The 25,098-nt window shown below is 32.5% G+C and overlaps 2 protein-coding genes and 1 pseudogene across 3 annotated transcripts; 1 reads left to right on the top strand and 2 right to left on the bottom strand.

Annotated features, from left to right (window-relative positions):
- Window positions 1-608: 608 nt before the first annotated feature.
- On the bottom strand, window positions 609-5,291 carry LOC143898547 (uncharacterized). Its single transcript, XM_077408111.1, has 7 exons — window positions 4,286-5,291; window positions 4,040-4,157; window positions 3,431-3,698; window positions 2,961-3,234; window positions 2,712-2,848; window positions 882-1,014; window positions 609-803 (listed from the first exon to the last, which is right to left on the bottom strand). The coding sequence occupies exons 1-7, from the start codon at window positions 4,511-4,513 to the stop codon at window positions 753-755; spliced, it is 1,209 nt and encodes a 402-aa protein (XP_077264237.1). The 5' UTR covers window positions 4,514-5,291; the 3' UTR covers window positions 609-752.
- A 1,486-nt stretch (window positions 5,292-6,777) lies between these two features.
- Window positions 6,778-24,196, bottom strand: LOC143898546 (fatty acid synthase-like; annotated as a pseudogene). Its single transcript, XR_013257243.1, has 9 exons — window positions 23,511-24,196; window positions 23,034-23,262; window positions 22,283-22,695; window positions 21,747-22,040; window position 18,269; window positions 9,870-10,073; window positions 9,618-9,781; window positions 9,146-9,463; window positions 6,778-8,020 (listed from the first exon to the last, which is right to left on the bottom strand). The product of XR_013257243.1 is annotated as a fatty acid synthase-like (transcript).
- Window positions 12,530-17,645, top strand: LOC143898545 (uncharacterized). The gene is made up of 7 exons (XM_077408110.1): window positions 12,530-12,969; window positions 15,449-15,591; window positions 15,675-15,807; window positions 16,379-16,525; window positions 16,671-16,787; window positions 16,849-17,007; window positions 17,110-17,645. Exons 1-7 carry the CDS (start codon window positions 12,781-12,783, stop codon window positions 17,395-17,397), a joined length of 1,176 nt encoding a protein of 391 aa, XP_077264236.1. The 5' UTR covers window positions 12,530-12,780; the 3' UTR covers window positions 17,398-17,645.
- Window positions 24,197-25,098: the final 902 nt, after the last annotated feature.

The raw sequence follows: 25,098 nt of genomic DNA, 5'->3' as shown, positions 1-25,098 counted from the left end.
GTCGAGACTCCAAGCGAGTGACAATTCGCTTTTCGAAACGGAAGAGATGCTCGTTACGTCTCCGAAAACGTATCTGCCCGAGCCTCCGGCGCACTCGGAGGTACGAGCTCCCTATCCCCACGCATCACGTATCCCCGGTAATGAGCCGAACAATTAGCCGAGCCAATCGGTAGCCGACCCGTCGACTTGTCTTTCGGTTTGAACGTCTCGAATTTCGGAGTCGGCAACCGATCAGCTGTTCTCGCCGAGGTCAGGAGCTCCGTCTCCAATGTTTACGTCGCGCGATGAGACAAAGGGGATAGAGCGAGCACGCGAGGAAAAACCCGCGTTCGTTTCTCGGCTTCTCGAAGGTCTTGGAATAACGGCGGTTGTTCCCGAAACAATGCTGGGCTTAAGCGATAATTCTCTTCGCGATTATTCACGGGGGATTATGGTTCGATCGCGAACATTAATAAAAAATTGCGTATAAAAATCGTATTTGGAGAAGCAAAGTAAAATAAATATATATACTTCCTTGTTTTTTTTATTCAACGTACAGTAAAAAAAATACACGATTTTAATGCATCGCAGAATCTTGATGTAATATTATCTCGATTTGTATAATTTTAATCTTTTATATCTTTATTAACAATTTAATAAATATCTGCGCTTTTTTAACAAAAATTAATATTTCTATTTTCTAAGCATGAATACTATTGCTTTTTCATTAATTATATTCTTACTATGCTGTTATTAAATTCATACTTGCTTCGTCATCGTGTAGAATATATGACGGTAAAGTAAGATACCGAAGTCTTAACCAGCTATAATTAAAAATGTTTCCTTTAATAGCATTTATTTTTAATATGATACTCTATTAAGATATCTTATATTTATCTTACCGTGGCAAAACATTCCATAGATGCATGAAATAATTTGCCAACACTCAAAGTAAACTCCTTAGTTTCTCTTTGTAACAGGAACAATATCATCTTCTGTATGTGTATTGGAGCTCTATACCACTGCACATTATACATAAAGTATATGCATAATGAATGACAAATTGAGACAAATCTCTATTACCCAGATAACAAAATGCCCGCAAAGTGAGCTCACGACGCGTGCACGTCGTGCAAATAATTTACACGGCGTGCACTCACGGTGCTAGACAGATGCGTCCTCAAATGATGCTCATATGACTCGCACGCGTGAGTGCCGCATGCATGCGGGTCATATGAGCATCAATTGCTCTCACCTTGTACCCTACTTTTTAATATAAATCTAATATATGTACTATTACAGTTATAAAAACGTTAAATTAAAGAAGACCAAATATATATTTATTTATAAACATTCTTATTTTAAAATTTGCACACACGTGAGTGCCGCATGCGTGCGGCTCATATGAGCATCAATTGCTCTCACATATATTATACATACATATATACGCTCTCTCATACATTTTATAAAGTTGAAACTCAATGAAATCATATCTCGATACGACAGCAATTAAAACCGACAAGTTTAAAGGATTCCGCACCAAACCACGGATAAATAGATCCCGGTCAAATTGGCTAAAAAAATTTAGTATGATGTAGTTTATGACGTCCTGATGAAAAGTGATTATGAGCACTAAGTCCAAAAATGGACAGTTTTCGAGTTACAGAGCGTCAAACATCGGAAAAATGGGTTCATCAGCTCATGGTGGTCCTTAATGTGTGCGGTCATGTTGGTGTGTGCCTGTGTGTGTGTGTGTGTGAGTGTGTGAGTAGGTGTAAATAATATCACGTGCGCGCGCGCAAACACACACACACACACACACACACAAGCACACATCAACATGACCGCACACATTAAGGACTACCATGAGCCGATGAACCCATTTTTCCGATGTTTAAATATTTAAAAATATTTAATATTTAATATTTAATATAAATATATATATTTATATATAAATAATCCTACTAACCTCGCGCAACTGGCGTTGATCGATTAGCTCGATCCTCCTCCTTACGACGGCGACGAGGGGCGAATGGCAAGGCGCGAACAGGCGTGAGACCGCGCGAGCGGAAGCGTCCCGTTGAGATATAGGCTGCAGTCCATTTAATGCTATAAATGCTTGGAATTCTCTTCTCTTTTCTTTCAGTGAAGAAAGAAGAAGACAAAGAACGCTTCGAAGCATTTGTAACATATCAAATGGATCGCAGCCATAATCGACCGGCCGGTCGCGCGCGGACACGCGAGATTTTTAAAATTCACACCGCCAGACGGATAGGCAAGGCTCGATGAGAATAAGCCAGGAAGGCGTGGATGGCCCGTGAAGGCAGAAATGGGTACACGGGAACTATTATTTAAGCACTCGGATACAGAGCACGCGGAGCACGCGAAATGTTACCGCGAGGACATTCGGATCACGAAGGACGACAAATCCCATCACGTGTGCGTAATCACTGTACCATCACACGTGTAATCACACGTGATGGCATAGTGCGACCTTCTATACGCGCACGTATGCCAAAATCACTTCGTGAAGCGAGCATGATGCGTTCGTGCATGCACGGTGTGCTAATCACGCCGTGAAGGTAATATGACCCCGCACGAATTGTTACCTGGGTAGTTAATTTCAGTGTTTACGCCGATTTATTTTACAGTAATATTAATTAATTTTTATTGATGAAACAACTCTTAAAAGATGAACTTTCATATATACTATTTCATGAAAAGTTTCTCACGCAGTAGAAAATACGTAATTATTGTGATCCGTTACATTCTGCCCGATATAGTTGGCTATAAACATATACGTGACACAAGCAAATACAAGAAGAAACGGAAATAAGAATTCCTCAACATTATTTCCAGATGATGCAATCTGAAAAATCTTTGGAATCAATTTCTTGACACATTTATTGGACAGTATTATTATTAATATGAATAACTTCGGGACAGCTCTCATAAATTATTATACAAATTCAAAAACATACTTGAAATAGGTTGATGCTCACACAAACCACTCCACACGTTATGAAGCAAAACATCATTATCTCGAATGCGGACAACAAATCTTGAGACAGTCTTCCAAAACAAAAAGATATTATTAAACGTAGGTATTGCACGAATATTGTCGACGTAAATACAAACTTCATAGCTTGCCGGTGAATGTCGACCGCATAAATTATGCCCTCGGTCATCAGAATTTTATTTTTTAGCGTAATGTTTTGTAAAATGTCGACACTCATTGCATGTTCAATACGATAGCTTACAAATGTCGTGTCGCAATTATATAGCAATTTATTAAATGACACAATTCTTCAGCTAAAAACAAATTTTTACTAAAAAATTTTTAACCATGTTATACATATAAAGATAACACTTTTGTGTATAACTTGTATAACAGCCCTAATTATTATTGGATCGTTATATAATATGGTAATTTTTACGTCTATACTCCTACCTAGCAATTCTAAACATTCCACAGGTATGTTGAGCATATGTAATAAGCATTGTACCTGTTGCTACCATTACAGTCGCTCCGATGGAAAAAGCTACGTACATATGGAACAAAATCAAATAGAAATACTTCTCTTGATCGATGAAATACTCCGTTATAATGAATAAATGACGTGACCGTTGGTGAGATATATTCATCGGTACATCAATATTAATTAAATTCGACCAAAATTGAACTATAATACTAACAAATAGTCCACCAACTACAAGTGCTGAAAAGCGTAAATAAATTGTCATTTGTAGGGTGTAATATTATAAAACTATTTTATATATACCGTACACATGTGTGTACGGCATGAAATATCTTTTAATAAAATTAAATTTTATTGCAAAATTGATAGTTATTTCAATTTATAAGCACATTTGCCATTTAATGCAAATACGTGATATTAATGCTTTAATAGGCCCATGCAATAAAATAAATCATATATAAATGTATGTATGTATGAAAGTTATAATATGCTAAAGTCTATTTTACTCCACTTGACAGTTTATTGTTAGATATCAAATCGAAAATATGATTACATGCAAAAATCAATAAACATTGCCTTACCCGTAAACGCAATCGTGTAACGATTAGCGATACAACTATATTTTTTTGCAATAGTATTTTCGTTTTTGTCCCTTAATTCGTTAAGTATATGTTGAAGCTCCATCAATAATTTTTTCACCTGCCAATTTTTATTATATTTTTCTGTATTACTATTGTTGTAAATATTAAAATATTTTTTGCTATTAAAATATATTTAACAGACAAGTTTATCCTATTTAACGGATGCTCTGTAAGCCATTAACTTACAACTTCAATGTTAAAACGAAATGCGTTATATTTTATTATAAATATTGTAAAGAAAGATACAGTAGACAACACTTTGGTAACAAGGTCCGAGGTACATTTTAATACTATTAATGATGTCAGCTGCAAATAGAAATTTGTGTAAGTATCTGTTATTAATACTATTAAATAATAAGACAATATATCAATTTTTGAAAAAGGTATGTACAGGCAGATATATACTTTATGCATATTTACGTCATATCATTACGATGCATATTTGCATCATATGATCGTTGCGTATATTAATTTCATGATACGATAATGTGCTTTTGCTTATTATTATATCAAAATTTTGATATATATGTAACAGTGCAACACTGTATATCTAAACTGATACACTCTATACGGATGCGCAACAAAATGTCCGTTTTAAAAATTTATCGTTGCCGTTCATCCACGATATGATAGATTCTCTCACTTTAATTACTTCAGATAATGAGAGTAACTATCCGCGCGAAGATTATTTTGACCATTATTTTGTCAAACAAGTTGTTTCAGCTTGTGCACATATCACGATATTATATAACAACAAAATGCGTCAGAGGAAAAGGTGTACAACTAAAAGGGTTACAGTTTATTATTTAAAAAAAAACTAAGCAAAATATTAAATTGTTGTTTTCTTTAGAAATAATAGTCCGTAACACTTTTAGCTTTATACCTTGTATTATATACTGTTTATAAGATATACTACAAAAAGGCGTGATATCCGCACAAAATTACCTTTTTTAAAAAAAGGTAAAAAAAGGCGCCAAGTACACGTATAGTAGTGTATATGTTGTTACCTAAAAAAAAAAAGAAAGTGGTAGTATTATACCTCAAAAAAACCTAAGTAACAAGTGGTAGATCTTTATATCTCGAAAAATCTCGAAAAAATCTAAGCAGTAGTATCTTTATTTCCGAAAAATTATAACCCAAGTGATACACGTCACAAAATTATGTTACCTTATCAAAAAGAAGAGTCGCGTTTCAAGTGATCTATTACAATTACAAAAAAGAAATGATATCTCTTTAAGTTAGAGCGCCAATTACAGAGAGAACATGTATATTGCCTCAAAAAATAATTGTTGCACTACATTGAAAAATCTTTACATTGTGTCAATTAGAAAAGAATGTATAATAACAATTTTATAAGATTAAAAAATTTTATTTAAATTTAACAAGGGAATACAAGATATTTAAATACAAAGTTATTTACATGTGTATTTTTTAATGGCCACAAAGAATTACAGAAGTAACAGTACAAAATAAAAATATTTTATTAAAATACATAAATTTTTCTTGTAAAAAAACTTGGCGCTGCTAGACCTCGAAATTTTAAATAAATAAATAAACTTATTCTATACTTAATTATAAGCCGCATTATCCGCCGTCCGCGTAGTCACGCACATCCATATCACTCACTCCCACATCCACGCTGATAATCATTTAATATTACTCCCATTGTATTCTTCTCTGAATTATTTTTATTTATTGTTGTTTTTATTTATTTAAAATTTCGAGGTCTAGCAGCGCCAAGTTTTTTTACAAGAAAAATTTATGTATTTTAATAAAATATTTTTATTTTGTACTGTTACTTCTGTAATTCTTTGTGGCCATTAAAAAATACACATGTAAATAACTTTGTATTTAAATATCTTGTATTCCCTTGTTAAATTTAAATAAAATTTTTTAATCTTATAAAATTGTTATTATACATTCTTTTCTAATTGACACAATGTAAAGATTTTTCAATGTAGTGCAACAATTATTTTTTGAGGCAATATACATGTTCTCTCTGTAATTGGCGCTCTAACTTAAAGAGATATCATTTCTTTTTTGTAATTGTAATAGATCACTTGAAACGCGACTCTTCTTTTTGATAAGGTAACATAATTTTGTGACGTGTATCACTTGGGTTATAATTTTTCGGAAATAAAGATACTACTGCTTAGATTTTTTCGAGATTTTTCGAGATATAAAGATCTACCACTTGTTACTTAGGTTTTTTTGAGGTATAATACTACCACTTTCTTTTTTTTTTTAGGTTGTGATAGTACTGTAGCACGAATGAAATTAATGTCCTCAAATACAACTGATGGTACATTGGTATGATCGTGCTTTCTCAACGATGCAATCATGTTCCAGAGAAGGAAAAGATATCCCGTAGCCGGAAATAAATTTTTTTCGTTAATAACATGGCCCGTTAAATATACAAATGTCTCATCATGCAGTTATATTAATGTTGACAACTATTTCTCTTCTGTCTATTATATTTTGTTCTATGTATATATTTAAATACATAGAAATCTTCCGTATGATCCCATCTATAAACATTATTAAAACTCATTATGTAATAAAATTATATATAAATTAGTTGTCCATTTGTGTCCGAAATTTATGTAATGTTTGAATTCTGATCCTATAAATATTATAGTTTATTTCTCATTCTTTGTGATAGGTATAAAACAATTGGCATATAGATACATAGTTTCTTTGTAAAATTCCTGGAACGATTTTTTAATAAAGTATGCTAATGATGCTATTTATTAGACAATATGAATGTTATGTACTGCATACCATTATGTACTATTACAGAAAATTTTTTTGTTCAGACCCATTTCATTATTAATGAGAAATCATAACTTTTTATATATTAAGCGTATTATTAGCCTTATCATAATTCAAAGAATGAAGCAACGTGTTGTTACACGCATTACACGCTACTCCCGCTTATGTTCCGACAGTTAATTGCCAATCAGTTTTTTGCTAAACGTCAAATGACTAAAATCATTTATCCCCCTATTCACCTGACTCTAGGCAAAACTTTTTATTTTTCAAAGAAAATGCCAATGAAAGTGTCTTACAGCGAATTCGGTTGGACGTACCAGTGCGCAGTCAGTGCATCTTAAAGCCGTCGTACACAAATCAACGTAAAGTGTATGTTTAATTAGAGAGAAAAATAAAAGTGATCATGCCCGCGTTTTGGCTGTACCAGAATCTTGTAGGTAATGCGTGCACGTTTTTGTGGGTCTGTTCTGTGCTATGTCCACGATTTTGTGATTCTCTTTCGTGTTATGTTCACGACTTTTTGGTTCTCCCCTGTTAGATTCACAATTTTTTGTTTTTTTTTTCCGAAGTAAAAGAATCGTGGATATATAGTACGGAAGAGAACCACAAAAATATGCACATCCATTTGTGCATAAACGTAGAATATGAATACCTTATGAGAGGAGAAATTATTGGGGTACCGCGGCTTACAGGAAATTCCACTGTCGGATAAAGATTTGCAATCTGTGGCTGCAATCCTGCGTTATAAAGTTTTCCGATTGATTCTAAAAATATCTCACTATTGACATCTTCGGTCCCTTCATATAACACTACATTTGTTACTGTAGCGCATAAATAATTGTTTAAAATGTGTTGAAGAATGTTTTGAGGCGATATCTCTATTGTCACTGTATCACTTGGAATCAAACTTATTGCCTTTGTAAATAGTACCGGAGATAATAAATAATTTGTATAATATTTTGAACATAAAGGTAAAGATGAATTAGAATAGTGGTTAGCGGATGTTGCTAGCCATTTTGAGCTGCGAAATTTTTTTTGTGGTCATATTCGGTTCAAGTATTCTTCGGACTTAGTTACAGCAGATTTGATATAACGGCTATGAAAAGTTATATTACCACAAGAAATTTCTTTTACAGGAAAGTTATTAGCCTAAAAACATGAACAAAAACGTATTGTTAATTATTATTCATCGAAATACTAATTATTAAGTATTTATAATATACGTGGTCTGTTTAAAAAAATAATAAGACTGCATTTTTTTCTTAACAACTAGTAACACTGTAAAAACAAGGCTGCAGTAGATCGACAGCTACATTCATACTCCACCTCCAGTTAAAATTTCAAACGTTAACACATGTGATTTTACAATCATTTGTATAACTGTATGTTTGGGTGACGCGTCATGAAAATGGAACACAAGAAAATTGAGCAGCGTTATGGAACTTCTGTGTCAAACTCCAGGACAATGCGATGGAAACATTTAAGAAATTGAAACAGACTTACAAAGATCACATTCTATCCCAGGCACAAGGTATTTTTAGATGGCGGTAAAATTGTGAAGATATCCCGTTCTGGACCACCAATAACATAAATAATTTGGTGATTCAAATTAAATTTCATTGATCATCAATCATTCAAACTGTCAACTTTTTAAATGTTTTCTGTCACGTTATCCTAAAATTTGACACAGAATTTGTTATGTCAAACTTCGTATAACACTGCTCGATTAGTGTTCCATGCCGATCTTATGTTCCAAACATACAGTTATACAAATGATTGTAGAATCACATGCAACCAATGTTATCAAATTGAAATTTTAACTGAAGGTAGAATATGAATGTAGCTGTCGATCTACTGCAGTCTCGTTTTTACAGTGTTACCAGTTGCTGAGAAAAAAAATTCAGTCTCATTACCTTTTAAACTATAGAGATATAAGAATAGAGTGCGCAAGCGAGCTGAAAAGGCGATATAGGAATAGAAAGAGAAAGCTGTCTTTTCGCGATAGGAATAGAAAGAAAAAGCTGCAGTATGGTCCCTTTTGTCTTTGTCTGAAAGAAGGGGCCTATATATATATATATATATATATATACTGCAGCGTTTTTTTTCTATTTCTATATCGCAGCCTCTACGTGCTAGCATATGACTCGTGCACTCTAATCTTATATCTCTATGTTTTAAACAGACCACGTATATCACAAGTAGGTATTAATTATTTAATTTGACAGATTTAAAAAAAAGCAAAACAGATAATATTATGTTGTTCAAATAATGTACCCGCAATTTGGCGAGAAATGCTTTTATAGAATCTGTTGGTCCGCTCACGATAAAATTAGAGGAACTATTGTAACAAGCTACATCAATATCCGAAGGACATATATTTCTTATAGTTTCAAGATCAAGATTAATTTCAGCCATGGAACCATTAATTATTTTCGATTCATGAACTGCTAAACCGATGAAATATGCTGACAGAATCGTTTCTTCGATTGTTAAACATCTATCGGCATATCCACAGATTAGTTCACCAATGGAATGACCGATTATAAAATCCGGAACTATACCAATGGATGTTAAAAGATCGACTATTCAAATCTGTAATATAAATATATTATACTATACGTATAAAAGAAATATCTTCCCATTTGTTTTAAATAAAAAAAAATTATAAAATAAAAATTTAATCATATTTGATACCTATATACAAAATATATTTATGAAGTTTAAACAAAAAGTTTTCCTTTTTTACCTGCAGTCCAACGAGTGCTAAAAATAAATTAATGATATTGTTGGAAATATTTTTATTATCACTTAATAAAATATCTGTAAGAAATATGCCATAAGATCTCAAAACAATATCACATTTCTGGACTGCCTTGGCAAATACTGGGAATTTCATTAGAGCTCGACCTGCTAAAGTTTTAATAGAAATTTTCAAATCCGTTAGCTTTAATATACAAATATGTATATGCACGCGCGCTTACGAACACACCACACTCACTCATTTTAGACCATTGAGATCCTAGTCCAGAAAATATAAAACAAATTGGTCGCTTCATATATTGATGCCCTATTTTATTAATTGTATCATAAGATTTTTTAGATCCAGTTATCATGTATCCTCTATAAAGGTGACCTTCTATGTTATCATTATGAATATGGTGTAATAGAGAGATGTATTCTGTATCTATAGTTCGACTTCGTACTTGCACATTCAGTATAAAAAAATATTTAGACGCCCCATCTTTTCGTAAAATAATTTTACATAAAAAAGAAAATTGTTATCATTTTATCTTGCAAGATAAGTATTTCTAATAAAATACTTTCTTATTACTTAATTCACTGAACAAGATATTTTGATTGTTTGGATATTTAATTTTAAAAATTTCTTTGAACAACTGTAAAAAAACAATTGTTTTTTTTTTAAACAATTATGTTTGCAAAAATATTTTTTAAGCTCTATGTAAGTATATAGTAAGTAAGTTAAGATTGTCTTAATTATCTATTATATTTTTAATATAGGAATATATATAATACAAATAAATAAATTTCTTATTACAAAAATTAAGAAAAAAAAACAAGAGTAAAGATAGTAGATATAATAAAGATAGGTAGATATAACAATTTTTGGTAAGTTATCGGCACAATTTTAATTTATAGTTAGTTTCTAAATATGTCCACTGTGTGTATCTCGAATTATATACATCTGTAACTGTTAAATCTTACCTGTATCTGTATTCTTTTAAGCTAAAGCTAAAACTTTATTTCATATGTTTAAATTAGTATTAACAGTCAACATATTTCTATGTTAACAAACATTGCTAAAGTTAGAAATTATTGTTAAAAAATAAATAATTAAATTATTGGTTTAATAATCCAGATATTGGTTCTAATAACAATACAATTGAATGAACTACTTATGTGTTTGGCACCCTGTGATAGCACTTTAATTGAAGCAACAGCTTTTTTTTCTCAGTGTGGTTCGAGAGAACTCTCTCATTCTGTTAATTCGAGGATATTTTTATTCTTCTTCTAATAACAGCGGATAAAACTTTTCGAAAGTTCTTAGACTATGTAACAAGTATAAGTTAAAATATTAATTTCTATCTTTACTTTCAAGAAATATCCTTAAGAAATTCTCTTTTATTAACAATAATTATAATTGTGTAATTGCTGTATGGATTACAATAAATAACTATTAATAAAATAAAGAAATATTTTCCCTGATTACAGAAAGAAAAGTTATGTTCAAACATTTTGTTACAAATTTATATAAAAATGTTTATAACTTGCATAAATGAACATTATGTCATCAATCTACCTCATAACCGATAACTGTGTTGTTTATTCCGTCTTGTATACACATATTGATTGTAATCTTCTTCTTAACCCTTTAAGGGCCTGTGTACATAATCATGTACATAAAAAAAAGTATAGTTTTAAACTTTAAGCAACAACAAAGAACTAGAAAAAAAAACTAAAAAACTCATCAGGGATGTCTTTTAAGACTATCTTATAAATTATATCAAGAGACACGGTAGTGTCTCGCGCCAAGTACACGCGGAGCGAGACCGACCGTGACTCTTTTACGCGAAGCGACGGGTTGCGAGTAGTCGAAATGTTGAGATCTCGATAACGAGTGAACGGATCAAGTTCTAAGTAGGCTTGATCGATAGCTTGGGGTCCAATTAGGGGGGGGGGGGTTTCTTTCATAATATTCCGCTACGTGCCCTACGAGCGGAGATATTGCGACGCAAAGTCCAAATGTAAAAATTTATTTTTAAGATACTACTTCTAACGCCGACGTCTATGATGACGTCATAATCAGAAACGTTACTTTCACTTTTTCGACGCTGGCGGCGCAGGTATCGCCAGTTTCGATATCGCGCGCGTATTTCGAAATTAGGTCGATACACTGCAAAACATATCCTCTTTATATATAAAGGACACTTCTATTTTATAACGGAATATACAATGTTAAAACGGATTTCTTTTGTGTCATTTTATTTAAGCGTGACTGACGCGATTCTTAACGTGACACCTTATTCATATATATTAAAATCCTTTATATAAGTAGGACTGATAGTGATTATTATTAAGACAGACGTTATAACGGATAATGTAAAGGACATGGTCATTGGTTGTGGTTTCCGTCATATATATTTAAAGCGGACAAAAATAACAACCATATGGCGGCAGCCCGATCTTCTTTTGTTCTTCAATCTGTTAGAGCATCCTCTGCTGTCTACGTTAATGGCGCGCGACGGCTCTTCCCAGTTGTATTTTATTGTATATTTTTGTCGCTAAGTGTTGCCGACGAGCAATATGGGTGTCGATCGACGCGGTCACCAACGCGGAAAATGTACGGCATGTGATTGCGACGATTTCGAATTGCCTCCCGCGGAGGGAGGCAATAACCCAAATGTGTGTTTCTTTTGCGGGCATTATTCGCCGTTACATGAACGTGAAACGAGCGAAGAAGCTCGCACGCGTGAAGGTAAGTTTTTATTACAAAAAAGTAAATACTTTATTATACATTATAATCTTTAACCCTTTAAATACGGCTGTCGTCAATAGACGACGGAACAAAAATTTCGCGAAACACGGCTGTCGTTAGAGACAATAAGAGACTTTACTATATATTTTTTTTTTGCGTTTGGACAGCCAGTTTTATTAATATATACGTCGGGACTGGCCGACCGTCTCCGTCGGTACGCGCCAATCTGTCTGCCCTCGGCGGTGGCGTCGGCGGCGTCGATTCCCCGGAGAAGGCCTTCCCCTCGCGGGACTCTCTCCGTCCTCGCGGCACCTGGTCGAGCGTCGCGCGCGATCCCCCGCTTACGCTGCGACCGTAGTTAAAGGGTTAAATGTATTACACATAGATCTCGTATATTATTATATTGCAAACAGAAATGAATAAAATTGTACTGGTTCATACAGTTGCAGTAGTGGCGATAGAAAACTTGACTGGCCCAGCATCTAATGAAGTCAACAATCAAGAGCAAGATTCTCAACAGACTGTGCAATCTGCAAGCAATATAATAGAGGACAACGATACTGTACAACAGAATAATGATACTGTACCTGAGGAAAATAATTCGGTACTAATGATTTATGAATGTTTGCTTTGTGGATTGATTTGCAACAAAAAAGCGCGTTTAATACACCACATAAATGTAATGCACACACATAAATCGAAACACACAGTAACTTGTCATTGCCGTAAATGCAATTTATACTTTTCAGTATTAACAGAATTTAAGTCACATAAATGTGTTGTTTTGACATTTGCATATGATTTACCAATTGTAGAATTACAACAAAATGAAATTGATATCGACATTAATGTGAATGATGTGAATGTAATATCAGATATGCATGAGAAAGAATTGAATCTTGCTGATAAAATTTTAGATTTATCAGATATGCATAAGAAAGAATTGAATCTTGCTGATAAAATTTTAGATTTCTGTGTACTTCTGGAGGCAAAGCATAAAGTTCCTAAAGTAGCAATAAACGCAATGACAAATTTTCTTAGCTGCATTGGTCACGAAAACGATGTTTCTCAGTCAGTCACAGATAGATTACGTAAACAAAAATTGTCAAAAAATGGTGTGTATTTGGTTCCAAAACAAGTAGATCTTCCTGACGGCAGTAGTGGATATGTAGTTTCAATTATTGATATTATTCAGAATTTAGCAAAATTTAATGAAATTTTGTCTTTCTTCAAAAAGAATGCTCCGTTGTCAGATCATCTTATGACTGATGTAATGCAGGGTCAGAGATACAGGAATCATCCTGGACAGGCTGCGCACGAAAAAAACAACATTGCTTTTTTATTGTACAACGATGACATTGAATTATGTAATCCAATTGGCATGCACAGAGGTACAAACAAAATATGCTTATTTTACGTGACAGTTCTGAACATACCTGTCCAATTGCGATCACGTTTAGCAGCCACATTTTGCATAGCTGTTTGTAAAAGTAAATCAATGAAATCTTTTAAGGCACATGAAATTCTTCTTAAAGATTTTATTAATGATTTGAAGATGCTTGCTTCCACAGGAATTACAATTCCTTTTGATCCACATAGAGAAAAATTTTATGGCTATTTATTTGCATACCATGCTGATGCACTAGCAGCACATCAGTTATGCGGTTTTAAGGAATGTTTTTCTCCTCTCGTTAAACAACAATGTCGAATCTGTACTGCGTCGTCCCAAAGATTTCCTCAATTGTCATATCATTCTCAGTGTCCTTTGCGAGATGAAGTGCAACACTATCAAGCTGTCGATGAAATGAAGGAAATGATGAGGAGGAACAAGGCCTTGTATTCCAAGAAGTCTCAAAGTAATGGAATTAAGCGAGATAACATATTTCGGCAGATTCCTTTCTTCAACATATTCAAAGACGTTTTATACGATCCTATGCACGTATTATTGGAGGGTATTGTTCCTAAAGAAATAAGCCTGCTGCTGAAAGCTGTTGTTTCGCAACGTTTAATCAGTCGTGATCGCCTGAATACTTTGATTAGCAATTTTAAGTTTCACAAAAGCATTCCAAGTGGTGAAAGACCTCGCCTTATTTCTCCAGATTTTTCTATATCAGGAACCAGTAAAGCAAACTTCACGCTAATGTATCATTTGCCGATTATTCTGCACCGTGACATTTCTACTGAGAATCAGCACTGGCAGTGTTTTCTTTTGCTTGTCGCAATTGTTAAATTGATATGGTCACCTGCATTGACAGTTCAATCTTTAGCTGCAATAGAAGCTTTAGTGCACGAACATCAAAATCTGTATGTGAAACTGTACCCAAACAATTTCATTCCCAAGTTACACATGTTAATTCACTTAGTTGATCAGTTGCGCACTCATGGGCCAGGTAGATTCCAATCATGTATACGTGCTGAAAGCAAGCATTTTGTCGTCAAGCAAAAGCGTTTCTTTTCATACAGAAATATTTGCTATTCCGTGATGGACCATTTTCAAATAGAATGTGCTTATCAGATGTTTCATAGCAATGGCTCCGTCAGAAATACTTTTTTATCCCCATTAGCAGACATAAAAGTTAAAAGTGCTGTCATAAAAGAGCATGAAAGTGATATCTTTGAAAAGTTCCCTGATTCTGATAATGTCTCTGAGGCAATCGAATTGTCATACTTGAAATATCACGGTGTACAATACATGAATAATGTCATTTTAATAGTTGGAGAGGTTGACGAACATCCTTTGTTCGGTAGAGTTTGTCGCATGTTTATCTTTAAAGACGTGTACTATATGCTTGTAAAAACTCTTCTTACAACATACGAACAAAACATGTAGTTATGTCGTAGCTTGTGAAGATCGACTTGAAATGTATAGTATTTGTAAACTCGAATATCCATGGACTGTTCCAGAATATGTCATAAATGGCAAGATTCATATTCTTTTGCCTTCGGGGTGGTTTACTGGTCTTGTACACTAAAATTACATTGTATAAGAAAATATATAGTGGTTTCATTATGTAAATTTTTTATTAAAATTGTATTTTTCTATTATTTTATTCCATTATTCTATAATTATTGTATTATTTAAGTTGCAGCATGATAAAAATGAAACCCAATTATTACCTCACTTTAGTTCGTATGTAATGCCTTTTTTGGAGGGACAAGTTATGAGCCCAAAAACAAAAAAAAAGTTACGTACTCAAGTGAAAGACGAACTAATAGACCATTTGGAGTAAGTATGATGTTTAATGTCTATATTTATGGTAAGAAAAAATTTGAAATCTTGTGTATTAATTATAAATTTTATTTAATTAGCAGGCACAGTTTGATTCCTCACAACATGAACCATATGAAAAAACGTTGGAAGTATCGTGATCTGGGAAAAGCGCTTGTAGCAAACTTTCTTTTAATTCATTTAGAACAGTCATCTACGTTCAAAACGAAATATGTAAGTGGAAATAATATATTCTTATATCAATGTATTTATAATATAACAAATTATGTAAATTATGTAGTTTTCCTCCCTTTTATTTGTCTAATAATTATAACAATTTATTATTCAAAATTTTACCTGTTTAAGAAAAAAAGTCCTTTAACCTTGGTAAACTTAAAAATTTTTGTAATTGTAGAAAATGTTCGTGATCAGATAGCGAAGTAACATACTGAGGAAGAGTATACGTATATTTAGAGTCAATATATCTATATATTTGTATTAATTATATTGATTTTTTAGTCGGTACATAACAGTTCGCACTCAGCTTTTCGTATATAACTTTCGCACATACGCATTCAGCTCACGCCGTTACAATTCTCTACGCACCCAACGCGCGTCTTTTTTTTCTTATTACTCCGAAACTTTAACTAATACCTAACGTTCACACTGAGCTCGCGTTGTCAGGTTGTCGCGTTGTCGCAATTCTCTTCCCTTCCATCGTCTCGAGTTCTACGCCAAATATCATGTTCAAACATCATCCCTACTAACAAATTTGTACAACAAACAATTTTGTCATGTGAAATAGGGACATTTCATACACCAAATTGCTGATATCAGACGTCACAGAAACAGCCGTCGAGAACGTACGCAACAGACGCATAATCCTCTGCAGTTGCATAATGAAAAACAGCTGCAAGTGATGACCCCAGAAGAGGCTTACAAAAAACTCCAGGTAACATGCATTATGAGATTTTCGTAATATTAAAATATAACTTTAAATTCATAACACTCGAAATTAACTTAACTTTAAAAAAACAATTTTTTGTATCCTTGTGTAAAATTTTTACACTTATTTATTTTACTGTTTTTTTTTTCAGGATTCAGCAGAAAGTGAACTTTCGACAACCACAATTGTTGAATTGCTTCAGCAATCTCTCACAGTTCGACCTCATGTTGGGGATGTGTGGCCCTATTATCTGTCACAAAAAGAATGTGTAAGTACTTAAAAAAATTTACTGTGATGAAATTGTATGTAAATTGTGGTGTATATTGCAGTTTGTCAAAGAAGCTGAATTAAGAATGAAAACATCCATTGAAAGTGTTATTAAGGCTATAAACACTATATATATAAAAACGGAGAAAGGAATTGAAAACATTCAACAACTACAAAAATATTTAAATTTACCTAGAGTAAAGGACTTCTTTCTCGACCAGGTAAAATCTTGTATAATAAATTGTTATAACTATTTTTGTTGCTTTATTATATGCTTAAAAATATATATTGCCTGTAATTTTTGTTTTGTGTAATTTGTGCAGAAAGTTCCAGCATTTGAAGATTTAATTGCACCTTTTCCTGGACCAAAAGTATATTACAATGATACCACAGCCTGGCTTGTAATCAATGAGATTGATCAACTAACAATTCATGTTGCATCTGCGGAAGAGGCAGTCGCTCTGGGATTAGCTGTTTACTACATAAAAGATCTGAGTTATCCATCATCTTTTAGCCAATTGCTTGGTTTAATTGAATCTTTGTGCCTGGGTAATATTAATCAATTTTTGGGCAAGCGAGCTAAAGAAATTCTGTCCATGTGTGTTTCATAAATTGTAATGCAGAGTTTCTTCTATTATTATATTTGTAGTTTTGTTTTTGTATTTTTGAGCTCATCCTTCCTTTTCTTTTATATTAGGTATTTTATATGTATAACTATATGGATATAAAGATTATTTTTTAGTTTCTACTTGATTATTCATACTTTATATAAATTTTCTAATCACATAATATAATGTTTTATATGAATATATGTAATAAGTATATATGTGAGTACAATAAAATATTGTCTTTCAGGTAATATGTTCTTCTCTATATCTGGAAAAGAATTTAAAAGGACACCACATAAAACCACGGAAAAAGGCCTTTTGGTCAAATTGTCTCAAACTCCTAAATAAAAGAGGGCATAAAATAAGAAGAATTTTGGCGCAAACAAAAGGTCGATATGTTGATCCGTTCGGGAGTTATTTAGGGTCAAAGTTCGAAAAAGCTAATTTTTTACCCTAAATAACTCCCGAACAGGTCAACATATCAACCTCTGGTTTGCGCCAAAATTTTTCTTTTTTTTATACCCTTTTTTATTTACGAGTTTTAGACAATTTAACCAAAAGGCCTTTTCTCGTATAGTTTTGTGCGGGGTCCTTTCTAAATTTCCGTTTTGTTTATAACGGATATATTATTCCGTTTTATTTATAACGGATATATTATTATAGGACAAGGTCCTGTATATATAATTCCGCTTTAATTTCATACTTACATAAAGTGGAAAAAAAAGTCACTTTTTTCCGTTATAGTTTCGCGGAATTTAGAGTGGATATGTTTTGCAGTGTAGACTTATCGGTCAGGAGGAAGATTTCTATTTAGGTAAATTAGGTATATATATAAGTAATATATATTGAGTCAACAGAAAAGAAGATTCTCTACGCTTGGCAGAAAGTGCCGCTAGGGAATTTTTAAGTCGATTCTTATGAATCAAGCTTGAATTCGATGTCTAGGTATCCCAGGTTGCCGATGACGAGGTCCAGATAGTGCGCTTCATAGTTTTCGGTGTCCAGGTGTAATAATACGTTGAATTCGATGTCTACGTGTCCCAGGTTGCCGATGACGAGGTCCACATAGTGCGCTCCGTAGTTTTCGATGTCTACGTGTATTAATACCTTGATTTCGATGTCCACGTGTCCCAGGTTGCCGATGACGGGATCCAGATAGTGCGCTTCATAGTTTTCGGTGTCCAGGTGTAATCGTACGTTGAATTCGATGTCTAGGTGTCCCAGGTTGCCGATGACGAGGTCCACATAGTGCGCTTCGTAGTTTTCGGTGTCCAAGTGTAATAATACGTTGAATGCGATGTCTAGGTGTTCCAGGTTGCCGATGATGATGTCTAGATAGTGAGTTCCGTAGTTTTCGGTGTCTACGTGTATTAATACTTTGAATTCGATGTTTAGGTGTCACAGGTTGCCGATGACGAGGTCCACATAGTGCGCTCCGTAGTTTTCGGTGTCTACGTGTATTAATATTTTGAAATTTATGTCTAGGTGTCCCAGGTTGCTGATGACGAGGTCCAGATAGCGCGCTTTGTAGTTTTCGGTGTCTAGGTGTAATAATACCTCGAATTTGATGTCTACGTGTTCCGGGTTGCCGATGACGAGGTCCACATACTGCGCTTCATAGTTTTTGGTGTCTAGGTGTATTAATAACTTTAAATCTAAATGGGTGCGTTCAGCCGATACTCCGCTAGCCTAGCAATCGTGAGCAGTCGCTCGTTTTCGCTCGTTTCCTCTCCTTTTAATCCATTAGGTCAAAAGAAAGGTAACGAGCGAAAACGAGCGACTGCTCACGATTGTTAGGCTAGCGGAGTATCGGCTGAACGCACCCAATGTAGGACACGTAGATATCGAACTCGAGGTATTAATACATGTAGATTACAATTATGTCTAGACATAATAAAAATTGGACGAAAATTATGTCTAGACATAATAAAAATTGAATGAATTAAAATTATGTCTGACGTAAAAATAATTATCAAAAATATCGATACCTGAAGATATCGGTACATATACAGTTGCGAACAACATTCAGTAAGACACGCAAATAAAAATAAATAAAGAATTTTACAGTTAACGACTTATTAACATTAATCATGCTTTATTGCGATTATGTTTTATGTTGAAATTAAAAAATATATACAAGGTGTACAACTAAAAGGGTTACAGATTATTATTTTAAAAAAACTAAGCAAAATATTAAATTGTTGTTTTCTTTAGAAATAATAGTCCGTAACACTTTTAGCTTCATACCTTGTATTATATACTGTTTATAAGATTATAAGATATATTGTTTATAAGATTAAAATGCGTAACACTACAAAAAGGCGTGATATCCGTGCAAAATTACCTTTCTAAAAAAAGAAAGGTAAAAAAGAGCGCCAAGTACACGCATAGTAGTGTATTATTGTATATGTATTATGTTGTTACCCTGTTATGTTGTTACCTCGAAAAAAAAACAAAGTGGTAGTATTATACCTCCAAATAGCTTTATCCTGTACATACTGTTTATAAAATGCGTAATATACTACAAAAAGGCGTGATATCCGCACAAAATTACCTTTTTTAAAAAAAGGTAAAAAAGGCGCCAAGTACACGTATAGTAGTGTATATGTTGTTACCTAAAAAAAAAGAAAGTGGTAGTATTATACCTCGAAAAAACCTAAGTAACAAGTGGTAGATCTTTATATCTCGAAAAATCTCGAAAAAATCTAAGCAGTTAGTATCTTTATTTCCGAAAAATTATAACCCAAGTGATACACGTCACAAAATTATGTTACCTTATCAAAAAGAAGAGTCGCGCTTCAAGTGATCTATTACCATTACAAAAAAGAAATGATATCTCTTTAAATTAGAGCGCCAATTACAGAGAAAACATGTATATTGCCTCAAAAAATAATTGTTGCACTACTTTGAAAAATTTTTACATTGTGTCAATTAGAAAAGAATGTATGATAACAATTTTATAAGATTAACAAATTTTATTTAAATTTAACGAGGGAATACAAGATATTTAAATACAAAGTTTACATGTGTATTTTTTAATGGTCACAAAGAATTACAGAGGTAACAGTACACAAAATACAAATATTTTATTAAAATATTTAATCCAACGAGAGAATACAATTTGTATTTAAATATAAAGTTTATATATGTATTTTTCAATAGAATAAAAGATTTAATCACAAAGAATTACAGAGGTAACAGTACAAAATAAAAATATTTTATTAAAATACATGAATTTTTCTTGTAAAAAAACTTGGCGCTGTTAGACCTCGAAATTTTAAATAAATAAGGACAACAATAAATAAAAATAATTCAGAGAAGAATGCGATGGGAGTAATATTAAATGATTATCAGCGTGGATGTGGGAGTGAATGATATGGGTGTGCGTGACGACGCGGACGGCAGATAATGCGGCTTATAATTAGGTATAGAATAAGTTTATTTATTTATTTAAAATTTCGAGGTCTAACAGCGCCAAGTTTTTTTACAAGAAAAATTTATGTATTTTAATAAAATATTTTTATTTTGTACTGTTACCTCTGTGTAATTCTTTGTGATTAAATCTTTTATTCTATTGAAAAATATATACATATATAAACTTTATATTTAAATACAAATTGTATTCCCTCGTTGGATTAAATATTTTAATAAAATATTTGTATTTTGTACTGTTACTTCTGTAATTCTTTGTGACCATTAAAAAATACACATGTAAACTTTGTATTTAAATATCTTGTATTCCCTTGTTAAATTTAAATAAAATTTGTTAATTTTATAAAATTGTTATCATACATTCTTTTCTAATTAACACAATGTAAAGATTTTTCAAAGTAGTGCAACAATTATTTTTTGAGGCAATATACATGTTCTCTCTGTAATTGGCGCTCTAATTTAAAGAGATATCATTTCTTTTTTGTAATGGTAATAGATCACTTGAAGCGCGACTCTTCTTTTTGATAAGGTAACATAATTTTGTGACGTGTATCACTTGGGTTATAATTTTTCGGAAATAAAGATACTAACTGCTTAGATTTTTTCGAAATTTTTTGAGATATAAAGATCTACCACTTGTTACTTAGGTTTTTTCGAGGTATAATACTACCACTTTCTTTTTTTTTAGGTAACAACATATACACTACTATACGTGTACTTGGCGCCTTTTTTACCTTTTTTTTAAAAAAAGTAATAACATTTTACTCCAACGGAATTGATGTGAAACTAAATAAATGATTGCAGGTGTATAATTTATAATATCTAATAATAACAATATTGTTACAGTAATACAAAAGATAAATATAAAACTTAAACCACTTTTAAAATAAATAAAATAAGATAGTATAATATTTGCTTACGTCATCTAAAATGATTTTAACAGCCTTCTCCGTCCGTCCAGATACGATTACAAGTCTGGATAAGTCGTTATTCGATGCTCCATTATTGATTTTTTGTTTAGGATTCGATTTTAATAATATGTGGCAATTAGCTCCTCCAAATCCAAAGGAATTAATACCTACATAACCACCCTCCCATTCTGTTGGTTCAGTAACAATCTTTATTCTTCCTTCGATAATAGCAGTTAACTCTTTTCGCGGACACTTGAAGTGTATAGTAGGCATAATTATACCAGTTTCCATCGCTAACAATATCTTCAAAAAATTAAATTCCTTTGTTAACAGTAATTCTAATTGTGTGATTGTTGTAAATTATTATAATGAATAACCCAGATAGCATAGATGATCGTTATGAAAGGATTTCACGAATCCTTTTTGAGTTCATGACGATCATCTGTGCTATCTGGAAAGTCTAAGAACGATATGAGAAAATTTAAATTGTTACAGTTGCAGTTTAAGCAAATTTTATATTTAAATGTTTTATTACACATATTAACCTTTGCAATTTGGCAAAGGCCACTGGCGGGTTCGGAGTGTCCAAAATTCGATTTTATCGAGCCCATCAACGTGTTTTTTTTAGCACATAAAGTCTGGTCAATAGACGTAATTTCCGCAGGATCACCCACTATGGTACCAGTTGCATGAGCCTCCATGTAAGATAACTCACTAGGTGAGATTCCACATTCTTCGTAAAACTCTTTCAACAACATTTTTTGCACTTTGAATGATGGAAAAGTGATACCTTCTTCTTTAAAGCCATCGCAATTTGTTTTACCGTATACGAAGGTCGCATATATTCTTTTTGCATTTTTTGCTTTTTGCAGATACACCACTGTCATTGCATCGCTACGCATATATCCAGAGCCTGCCTCATCGAAGGGTCTACAATAACCATCAGAAGACAGAACCCCTGAAAGAAATTGATCCTAATAAACCAAATTCTTCCAGTTTTGATTTTATTGCTGCATGCAGAAATATGCGATAAGCATTGGTAAAATAAACATTACGGGCAAAGTAAATTTTATTCATATTTTTATTTTACTTAAGGACGCGAATATAAACATGTATATCTTTCAGTTGTAGAGATACATTACGATATTAATATTAATTATTTTAATTTTGCATCATTAATTAAAACGGAAATATCAGTAATTTAAATACTTTTACTTTGATAAATAAAATAAGACAAATATATAAATATATATTGTCAGTATATTATAAAGTACAGTATTATTCAAGTATATATACCAAGGCGATAAAATCCAAAATTTATGTAAGGATGGAGGCATAGATTGGCGGTAGCAACAATAGCGGTGTCACAGTTTCCAGATCGGATCATATTGTAAGCCTCTGTCATGACAAAATGGCTTGAGCTACATGCATTATCAAGATTAAATGATGGTCCAGTAGTCCCGAGCCAGTAAGGAATTCTGTTTGCCACAAAAGATCTATTGCACCAATATGACATTCCACTGACCTAATTACAACACATAAATTTTTTTTAATGCTTGAAATATTAGAATGTATAATATTAGAATACTATTAATAAGTTGTATCTTTATTTTTTAGACTATTTGTAACTATTTATAAATTGCACAAATTTTTATTTTACGTATTAAGGAGATAGATTTCCAAATTTTTAACAAGAATTTTATAGTTACGGTTCTTTTATGTACATTTTTATTAACATTATATAAATTAATTAGATTATTGAATATATCATACATATGGTTTAAAATAGATAGAATAGCTTTGTGTATCAGCGCAAATTCCTGTAAAAACACCCGTTCTTGTTCCCTGTAATTCTTTAGGATTGACACCTGCATCGATAATTGCTTCGTAAGTATGCTCTAGTATCATTCTCGCCATAGGATCCATCATATGAGCTTCCGTAGCGGGTATATTAAAAAATTCTGGATCAAATTTCTCTACATTGTTAATCTTACCGATTCGATGAGGCATGTTGTACACTGGAAAAAAATACTTAGATCCAAGAAAATATTTTTTCACATAGTACCAATGGCTTATCTATATCTATACTATTATATAAAATCCTTACGGGTGGTGTATGTTTGAACGTTAATAACTTAAAAACTATTGGACCAAATTTTTACAACAAGTATATGAAATAGGGGTAGAATTTTCTGGAATGTGCTAAAGGGTGTGTATTTTTTTGTTACCGATTTTCTAAAAACCGATTTTTTTTAATTTTTCTAATTTTTACGGGTAAAAGAATTAAAAAAATTGGTATCCAGAAAATAGATAACAAAAAATTATACACCCTATAGCACTCCCCGGAAAATTCTATCCCTATTTTATATGGTTTTAATACAAATTCGGTCCAATAGTTTTTAAGTTAAAAACGTTCAAACATACAAATGTATGAATACTAATGTTTGAACGTTTTTAACTTAAAAACTATATTGGACCGAATTTTGGCCACAAGTATATGAAATAGGGGTAAAATTTTCCGGAGAGTGCTATAGAGTGTGTAGTTTTGACGTAGAACTACGTCTCTATCTATACTATTATATAAAATCCTTACGGGTGGTGTATGTTTGAACGTTAATAACTTAAAAACTATTGAACCGAATTTGTATTAAAAACATATAAAATAGGGGTAGAATTTTCCGGGGAGTGCCACTATGTGTATAGTTTTTTGTTACCAATTTTCTGGAAACCGATTTTTCTAATTTGTCTAATTTTTTGGGAAATAATTCGCCGAATTTCGAAGAATTATAGATCAAACAGGGGTAGAATTTTCCGGGGAGTGCTATAAAATGTATAATTTTTCGTTACCGATTTTTTTGGAAACCGGTACGAAAATTTTTTCAATTTTTCGGAAATTTATTGACCGAATCTTAAAGAATTGTATATGAAGTAAGGGTAGAATTTTACGGGGAGCACCATGATGTGTATAGTTTTTGTTACCAATCTTTCTGGAAACCGGTTTTTTTTTAATGTTTTCAATTTTTCGGGAAATTGATTAAATCTCAAAGAATTGTATATGAAGTAGGGGTAGAATTTCCCGGGGAGTGCTATAAAGTGTACTATTTTTTGTTACCGATTTTTTTGGAAACTAGTTTCGAATGACCGAATCTCAAAAAATTGTACATAAAGTAGGGGTTGAATTTTCCGGGAAGTGCTATAAAGTATATAATTTTTTGTTACCGATCTTTTTGGAAACTGGTATCAAAAGTTTGACGAATTTTCCGGGAAATAATTAATCGAATTTTAAAGAATTGAATATAAAACAAGGGTAAAATTTCTCGGGAAGTGCTATAAACTGTATAGTTTTTTGTTACCGATTTTT

This window comes from Temnothorax americanus, unplaced genomic scaffold (genome assembly GCF_048541705.1).
Source record: "Temnothorax americanus isolate GAGA-0224 unplaced genomic scaffold, ASM4854170v1 Scaffold234, whole genome shotgun sequence".
In the NCBI taxonomy this organism is placed as follows: domain Eukaryota; kingdom Metazoa; phylum Arthropoda; class Insecta; order Hymenoptera; family Formicidae; genus Temnothorax; species Temnothorax americanus.
This window is presented reverse-complemented; position numbering and strand designations above follow the sequence as displayed.